At 54.8% G+C, this 9,417-nt stretch overlaps 1 protein-coding gene across 1 annotated transcript in view; it reads left to right on the top strand.

Moving 5' to 3' along the window:
• Positions 1-8,098: 8,098 nt before the first annotated feature.
• The window catches only part of LOC119516975 (guanine nucleotide exchange factor subunit RIC1-like), a gene marked incomplete at its 3' end in the record, with an annotated part of 2,279 nt that continues 960 nt past the window's right edge, over positions 8,099-9,417 (top strand). The window contains exons 1-2 of the mRNA XM_037813487.1: positions 8,099-8,308; positions 8,578-8,739. Coding sequence (XP_037669415.1) covers positions 8,099-8,308; positions 8,578-8,739 — 372 coding nt within the window. The remainder of the gene's footprint in view (positions 8,309-8,577; positions 8,740-9,417) is intronic.

Genomic DNA, 9,417 nt, shown 5'->3' with positions numbered 1-9,417 from the left:
GCTATATAAGGGTTTGTTAAATAAATAAGAAACACTAAGAGCTGTATGAAAATTATAGTCAAAATAGAAGAAATGGGACAAGTAAAACAAGTCAAAAGGATGAAAACAAAGAATGCAATGGTTCCGAAGTGTTAGACTAAATAAAAGGTTAAGGACATTTTGTGTATTGGGGCAGGGGTGGGGAGTAGTCTCCTTCTAACAAGGAAAAAGAAACGCAAACATAATTTCCAGGAAAAAAGATGCAAAAAATCCCATATATGAGAAAGTCAAGATCTGATGTGAAGTAGACAAGACCTGGCGGGGGGATGCGTAAACGGCGAGTTGAGAGACGAGCCTCCTGCACTGTGAGAGCGGCTGATCCCAGCCACAGGTGGTGAGTCAGCAAGCCAGTGTCCAACGAGATAAACAAATAGAAATGGAGCGCATTATTTAGACACTGGGAAGTAACCACCAGAAGAATGAAAAGCAAGTAGTTAAAAATGTGTGCTTCAGGGAAGAGGGACTCGGGGGTGGAGGCTATGGCTTTACTTGGGAGCCGGTCTTCCTGATTTTTTGGAAACCTGTCACATGAATTACTCTGATAAACTTTTACAAAAATAAATTTCAATCCAGACAAGGTTTCACCTCCTTCCCCCACAAAGTGTGCTCCCTTCATGAGAACAAAGTTTTAAGTCCCATCCCTTTTCAAACCTAAAGACAACAAGAAACATAAGGAATAAGCAAAATATGGTTTCAGGTAACTGAGCCAGGGTAACTTGGAGTTCTGAGAATTAGAAATGTTGTAGTCAAAGTAGCCTTGGCCAAGGAGGCCCTTGGGACACGACATGAAAGATGCTCCGAACTGAAGGCACGCAAACACACTGTCGCCCGATCGAGGCAGTGAAGCTTTTTGTGAATGTTTCATTGCTCACTGTCGCTCCGGAATCCACGGCCTTCAGCTGCCACGGGCGCGTCTGTGGTGCAGGGATGGACGTGGGAGTCGTGATGGTGACTGTGTGTTCAGGGTTCTGCTTTTCAAAGCCAGCGTTGGGGACCCCGTGAAGGAGACAACCAGCATGACCCCTCATCACGTGCACAGGAGCTAGCAGAGAGCTCTGGGCCTCGCTGCCTCCCCTGCTGCCCTCTCCTTTGTTTTCCAGACACTAAACACTTCGGAATTTCAGAACCTGCCTTCTAGGAATAACAGCGTAAAAATGATCAAATACCGATAGCAGAAGTCCTGACGGAACCTGCCTGTTTGCTGTCAGCCCACTGCCCTGCTCCACACCCTCCCTGGGTGACTGGGTCCACCCCGTGGGCTTCACGGACACGCCACACGGAGGCCTCTGGACCCTGTACCTGTCGACCCCTGGCCACGTCCTCTGGACCCTGTACCCACGGACCACAGCCACCCCCTCTGGACCCTGTACCCATGGACCCCCGGCCGTTCCCTCTGGACCCTGTACCCATGGATCCCCGGCCGTTCCCTCTGGACCCTGTACCCATGGACACCAGCCGTCCCCCCTGGACCCTGGACCCATGGACCCCGGCTGCCCCTGCTGGACCCTGGACCCATGGACCCCCGGCCGTCCCCCCGGATCCTGTACCCATGGACCCCCGACCATCCCCTCTGGACCCTGTACCCACAGACCACAGCCGCCCCCTCTGGACCCTGTACCCATGGATCCCCAGCCGTCCCCTCTGGAACCTGTACCCACAGACCACAGCCGCCCCCTCTGGACCCTGGACCCATGGACCCCCGGCCGTCCCCCCGGATCCTGTACCCATGGACCCCCGACCATCCCCTCTGGACCCTGTACCCACGGACCACAGCCGCCCCCTCTGGACCCTGTACCCATGGATCCCCAGCCGTCCCCTCTGGAACCTGTACCCACAGACCACAGCCGCCCCCTCTGGACCCTGTACCCATGGACCCCCGGCCGTCCCCTCTGGACCCTGTACCCACGGACCCCAGCTGTCCCCCCTGGACCCATGGATCCCCGGCCGTCCCCTCTGGACCCTGTACCCACAGACCACAGCCGCCCCCTCTGGACCCTGTACCCATGGACCCCCGACTGTCCCCTCTGGACCCTGTACCCATGGACCACAGCTGCCCCACCCCGGCCGTTCCATGAGCCTTCAAAGCCAAGAAGGCCAGCACTGGGCTCCTACATGGTCTCCCTCCCCCATGCTGCCCCCACAGTCCACCATCTGGACACGGCATTGCCTGCTTAGGGCCCCTCTGTGCCCCCATCACCTTTACCTGTAGGATGAAGCCCAAGGTCCCCGGAGAAGCCCACAGGGCCTCCGTTCTCCGTGCGCCTCGTCCTCCTCCTCCATTCTCGTCCCCACTTCTCCCTCTCCAGGCTGTCTCCAAGCCGGGCTAACCGTTCCGCCTCTCTCCAAACCCCGCAGAAGACTCGCCTTCTCTTGGAAGCATTTTTCTGAAATTGCTTCTAAAGCCCCCACCTCGCCCCCGAGCTGAGCCACAAACCTCTTCATTTCTACCCAAGGTCAGTGGGAAGCAGCCAGCACGTTACGTTTATGACGGATAAACCCCGAATTTACACGGGAGAACTGGAGGCAGGGAGGGCAGGCGACCTGCCCGAGGCCACACAGACCGCGAATGGCGGAGCCGTGAGCGGGACCCCGGGCGCCCGGCCGTTTCCCCACTGAAGGGCAGAGGCTGCCGCCTCGTCAGGGGGTGCGAGTGCAGACCCCGCCCCGGCCCCGAGGAGATCACTCACAGGGACCTCCTGCCCTTCTGCTCGGCACGGACCCTCACTCCAGGCCCAACTGCTGCCAACCGCCATGGCCGGACGCCTCCGCCTGGGCCACGTCCCTGCCCTTCCCCTCAGAAGCGGAGGCCCTGGGGTCAGGCCTCTGCGTTCGCCTGGAGGAAGGCCCGCTGGCTCTAGGGCCGGTGCTGGGACCCCACACGCCCTCTGCAAGTCCTGGGTCCACGCTGGCCGGAGTCCCTCTCTGGACGGTGAGCCCTTCGGGGATGGAGACTGAGTTCTACTTTTGAGCTGCATCCCCAAGGCCTAGCTCAGGGGCTTTACCACTTCTGCACCACCCACAGCTCCCTCTGAGCCCCGACCCCCAGCGGACTGCCGCGGGCTCTTCACAGGCAGGTCGGGAGACGCTGCTGAAGCCTGAAGTGGGGTTCCAGGATGGAGGGGGGGGTGGTGCCGCGAGGGAAAAGCTGGAGGTGGGGTTGGGTCTGTGTCCTGGGGGGCTGCTGCGAAATACCCACCCAGAGCCCAAGCTCTGGAGGAGAATCCAGAAGCTGGGTGGGCCTGGGGGTGGGTGGCCCCGAGGCTGCTGAGCATGAGGTTGAGGGTGAGCCAAGGAGGAGCACCCACAGGCAAAGCAGAGAACAAGCATGAAGCACGTGCTGCCGACCTGAAGGGGCTGCACCGGGCGTGGAAGCCGGGCACAGAGCAGCGGGACGAAGGCACCAGGGCGCGGTGGAGGGGTGGAGTCGGCAGACAGCCCTGGGTGGGCCACGGCTCCTGGGGCTTTGATGGGGCCAGTGGCCCCCAAGGGCACCAGAGGGCATCAGCCCCACTGGGACCATCCTGTCGGCACCAGGGAGACACTGGACAGGTTCAGCCAGGGAGCCGGCACAGTCAGAGCTGGGCTTGAGGGAGGGTGGACGCCCGAGAAGAGATGGAAACCGGCCCGAAGGGTGTCAGCTCCCCTGGGGGCCCTCAGGCATTCCAGAAGTGCTCCAGGCAAAGCCCGGAAGCATCAGCTTAACAGCAGAACGGCACAGTCCGCGTTTGGAGAACGCAGTTTGTTACGGAGTATTTTCTCCCATCTTGAAATGTTAAAGCACAACTTGTACATTTATTGCAACTTCACTCACATTAATGTTTGAAGACCAAACATTTCGAATCCATCCAGGGTCTCTCATAATTGGAATCTGAAATACAAAAACATTAGAAATTAATTAATGAAAATGTTCTGGAGCTAGACGGTATCCATGGTTGCACGACCTCACAAATATATTACGAACCACTGAACAGTACACATTAGGTATGCAAATTATATTTCCATTAAAAAAAGAAAGTCCTAAGGAGGATGCAGTGACCGCTGAGCACACTGTATTGTGAACTCCGGTTTCACGGGCACGTTAGGAGAATGTAAACGCCTCTCTCCGGTTCGTCCGCTCCTCCACCTGCTCACCCTTTCCGAAGCTCGTGTGCCCTACTGCTGAACACTCAGGAGCACGGGAAATGCTGGAATCTGGAGTCAGAAGACACGCTCTCAAGGGCTGCCCCCAGTCTCCTAACATCAGTGACTGTAAATGGACGTAACGACAACCTCTGTCTTGCTGAACTGACTTCGGAGCATCGACTGAACCCACTCAGGTGAAGGGGGTTGCCTTACACACATCAGTCCTTGAAGCTGTTGTTATTCCAGTACTGGCTGTGCCTTTGCTTTCCCTACAATCAGAGCAGGCCGGAAGGGCAGTGTGTGGTTCGGAGCTGTATGTGCCCTAGAAAAGGCCTTGTTCTTTTAATCCTTCCTGTGGGTGCAGACCTATTGGGGGTGGGTTATGTTATTTCACTTGAGATGAGACCCTGCCCATTCAAGGTGGGTCTTAATCCTTTACTGGAGTCCTTTGTGAAAGGGTAAAGGACAGAAAGCCCAGAGAGCTTAGAGAGAGAAAAAGTCCTGGAGATGCTAAGAGAGGAAACCACTGAAGCCAGAAGCTGAAAGCAATGAAACCCGAAACCCACAGATGCCAGCCACGTGCCTTCCCATGTGACAGAGGAGCCCCAGATGCCAGCAGCCTTTCCTCAGAGAAGGTGTCCTCCTGTCCTCCTGTTGATGCCTTAATTTGGACATTTTCATGGCCTTAGAACCGGGAAACTTGTAAGCTAATAAAGCCCCGCTGTTAAAAGCCAGTCCATTTCTGGTATAATGCATTCTGGCAGCGTTTGCAAACCAAAACGGTGGCCTCTACACAGGTCTCAGCCCCAGCCCTCCTGGGGGACGAGTTGAGCCAGGAGCAGCTTTCCTAGCAGTCTTGAATTATACCCCAAACATACGTGTGCTCTGAGCTCAACTAAGGGAGCCCAGAACGAGAGCCCCTGAAGCCCCTCAGGACCACTTCCCGGTCCGTCACCCCTGCCCTGGCACCAGTCGGACCCATCCCAGCGCACGGCCGCTGACCGGCTTTACCTGATTAGTTACTGGGGGTCTCCCCGGGACCCCGCAGTTCGTTAGGTACTAAGAACTCCGAGATGGACAAGACGTGAATCTCGTCCTCGAGTCACTCATCTCTAGCAGGGTGAAGACATAAAACTCAGTGGGGCTGCTGGGCTCGGGCTCCCACCAAGAGGAGGCACAGAGGGAGCAAACAATCTGCCCGGCAGGCACCACGGGCCGGTCCTGGCCCACCCCTCGGAGGGGACCTCGAGCTGCTTCGGAGGATGAGTGGGAGCGGAGGAGGGAGCCTGTTCACAGAAACAGGGTCGCACAGAGGCTTGGGGAACGGCACGGAGCTCCCTGTGGGGTGCAGTGGGTGCCGCGGGGGCGTGTGGGGCCAGGCAGCTTGTCGAGAGCCCCCGGGCGCACCGCGGAGTTTGGGTGGCAGCCTCTGGCTGGCAGCTTTAATTTCTTTTTGGAAATGCCCTTGTCAAACAGTCATTTATGGGAGCCTGTCACGTGGAGACAAGCAGAGCAGCCGTGGTTCAGTTGGGGAAGGGCGCGGAGCCCGCGGTTGCGGCAGAAACACTGCATGTCACCGAGCAGCCCGGAAAGGATCGGGCATCCCGGGAGATCACCGGGCTGTGTTCATGATGACCGCCGGGGCGAGCGGAGGCAGACGCCCACTGGAAGGTCACCCAGCACAGGACACAAACGACAGCGATAGGGACAGTCGGGGTGAAGGGGAGGGATGACTGATGACACTCCAGTGGGAGAATCTCCGGGTCCAGGGGAGTGGCTGGATCGGTCGGTGGAGAGGAGGGATGACTGAGATGCTGGGCCACCAGCACATGACGGCAACTTGGACTAAGTGGGGAAAACAGGAGGGCTACGCTGGGGAAGGAATACGCTGGTATCCTGAAATCTCATCTGAAAAAACAGACGGGTTTTCCTATAAGGCTGTGTCTGGGAAAGACGGCAGACGCGAGGTGAGGGGATCTAAGGTGGGATCCGTGCTGGGAAAGCGGGAAAGGCGACTGGGTCTCGTCCATAAATGGTTAATTGTGCCCATCAGTCAGGTCCTGGTTTCTACTTGGAATCCAGTTATTACTTCCATTCCAGTTCCTGTGGAATAGTACACACACCACAAAAACCGTGCCGATGTCCTGAGTCATCCGAGGGTTCTCCAGGGGCACAGACGTGGGCAGGCGCGCGCCAGCACACGGCACTGATTTCTTGCTCACGAGGCAGGCCGGGAAGGCTGCCGGGCGTTAGGGTCTCAGCGCTTGGACTCGGTCTGGATTCACAACAAAGTTTCAAATCGGAAGTAAATATATTTTCAGACTCTAGAACACACGGTCTCTGGCACCCCGGAGTCTGGTTTGATTTCAGAGTGTAAATATAAACTCAAGAACACGAAAAACAATGAGCCAACATATTTCAACAATAATTTCTCTCAAAGCTAAGCAGAAAATGATCTCTTTCTCTCCCACAACTATTGTCTGTTCTAACACAAAATCTGAAGTCAATCCTTTGGATTCTGGGCACCAAGCAGTCAGCAGTCATGTTGAGAGCCAAAAACTAACTTAGGTTTGAAACCCATTTCTCCCACTAGCAGCTGTGTAGCCTTTAGTAAGGAATTTAACCTTTCTAGGCCTCAATCTTCTCATTGGTAAAAAGAGGATAACAATAAAATAATTACCTCAGAGAGTGATGTGAAAATCAAAAGATTTAATTCTATGCAAAACAGTAACACACCACACAAGGTAGTTACCTCACCTGCCAACAACCGTGAGGTGGAAGGCTCGACATTGGGAACAGGTGTGCATCTTCAGAATAACTCATTTGCTTTTATCTTATTCGTACCATGAATTAAATAATTCATCAGGACCTTCTTTAGAGATTGGCTGTTAGAGCCACACTTCTGTCCTACTCCTTGCTAATGAGTGGGACACTATGAAATGCATGTTTGTAGTAGCCACATTCTTGACTCAATTTTATGTCTCTACCTCATTTCCCCTTTTATCCCTCACTTACTTTTAATTTACTTAATCCTGTTGTGTTTTAAACTATGTTTTGTCCATGAACACATATGATGGATGGATGGTAGACAGATCGATAATATATAAATGATAGATAAATATAGATGATAGAGAGACAGATGATAGAGATACATAGATACCAGGAAGGGAGGGAGGAAGGAAGGAAGATGGAGATAGATAATAGATGGATATAGACAGAAAAGTGGGAAAATGCCTAGAGATCGGGTCCGGTAAAGGTCTCTGGATAAGTAGACAGTCGGCAGGCACTCATGCTTTGCCTGCCCACGTAACACCCGTGTCCTTGTGGGGTAAAGAGGACTGGGAAACAGAAGCACTGAGACGGAAACAGAAGCCCTGGTCAGGGTCTGTCTCTGGCCAGTGGAATAACCCCGAGCCGTTGTCCTCCTCCCTCTGAGCAGCTCTTTTCCAGCGAGCTTGCACACACCACCCACCTCACAGGGCTGCTTGCGGGTCAAACGAGAGGATGTACTCGGAAGGGCACGTGGCAGATGCTCAACAAAGCTGGGTTTGGCTCTCACTTGACCTCACGAAGGTCACGACCGGGTCCCAGCCTCTCCCTCCTCACTGAGCCCCTTGCTGATGCACCCCTTGCCATGGTTTGTGGGACGTCACACACATGGGACCACGTTCCAAGTCAAATCCAGGTCTGTCCCTCTAAGGGCAAAACATGTGGACCACAGAAAGCCACAAACACAAGGGGAAAAAGACTTCGGAGGGAAATGTGTCCAGATTCTCAGGCCCTGAAGTTCAGAACGTCAGGGTTGTTCCCAATTTATAAATGGGGCACATGAAAGCTCACCCCTGGATTTTTTTAAATTCAAGTACATTGATCCACAGAAACAGAACTATCGAGGTTGGCCAGCTCTTCAGGGGAAAACTGAACCAACAACAGCACCATGCCCCACGGAGCCAGCGGCACTGCGGTCTGCTTCTGTGGGAAAACATCAGCAGACACTGAGGACTCCGGGACGGCCCACGATGGCGTCGTCGGCTCGGGAACGCTGGGCTCTGGCTCCGGCTCTGACGCTGACTCGCTGCGAGGCCTTGGCGTGGCACCTCCCTGCTCTGGGCCTCAGTTTCTCCATCCGTCAAAGGAGGGGGTTATAGTACGTGACTTCCAAGGGTTTTTATCTTCAAAACTCTGTACGTCTTTGCATACCCCACCCTCCACCACAATTCCATCGACCAGTGCCCCTTGCGCCTGCTGCTGGTAAGGTTTGAGCTAAAGGAGGGTTTCCTCTGGCTGGGGAGGAGACTGGGACAGGGAATGGCACCCGAGGTCCAAGGACCCCCCCAGGGACGATCACAATAAATCTGAAGAGGAAAAGGGGTGAGCCCCGGCCAAGGCAGGGTGGGGAGGGGTCTGCTGCCGCAGACGGAGGACAAGCTCATGGAGAGCTGCGTGCCAGCCCCAGATGGAGCCAGGCTGACCCAACCGCAGCAGCCCTGGGCTCCGAACAAACCAGTGCACGATGCCCACCCTCCACGCCTGCTGACCTCGGCGGGTGGGCAGGTAACAGCCACAGAGCCGTACACCGTGAGGTGGGAAAGGCCCTCAGTGATGATCTGGAGCCCCCGGGGCCCTTGTGCTGCAGACATACAAACTGGTCCAGACATAGAGACCGGGCTAACGTCACGTGCCTGGGTTACTGGGCTCATTGACGCATAATGGATTTTATATTTTGTACTTAATAAACATGTTGGAGCAGAGATTTTTAGACTATAAACATACTCTATTTCTCCTCAAGCATTTGCCCACAAATTTTAGCATCTGTCGGTGGACACTGCTTACAGTTATTTCCATGGCACACTCATGGTGAATTTCTATTTCCCTCACTCAAAAGGGCATTTTTATTTCCAGTGTACAACTGAGGAGACTGAGATTCCGATTTAGCCGCTTTCTGAAAGTCACACAAATAGGAAGTGGGGGCTGCTATGGACCAAGCTAGGGCTACACCCTGAAGGAAAAGAACACACCATCACAAGGTTCACACATCCAAAAACCCAGAAAACAACCGAACGATGAGTGATGCAGTGCCCACTGGCGCACAAGAGACGGGTGGAAGGGTCACCCTGGGCAGGCGCCTTCAGGGACAGCTGTCTGGAGGAACAGTGCAGGGATTCCCCATAGCTCAGAAGAGAAACAGCACAAGAGGCAGAAACACAGAACCAAGCCTGAACAGGGCAGAGTGGTTGTGAAGGCAGGAGTTGGGGA

The sequence above is a fragment of the Choloepus didactylus genome, chromosome 20 (genome assembly GCF_015220235.1).
Source record: "Choloepus didactylus isolate mChoDid1 chromosome 20, mChoDid1.pri, whole genome shotgun sequence".
NCBI classification, from domain to species: Eukaryota; Metazoa; Chordata; class Mammalia; order Pilosa; family Megalonychidae; genus Choloepus; species Choloepus didactylus.
This window is presented reverse-complemented; position numbering and strand designations above follow the sequence as displayed.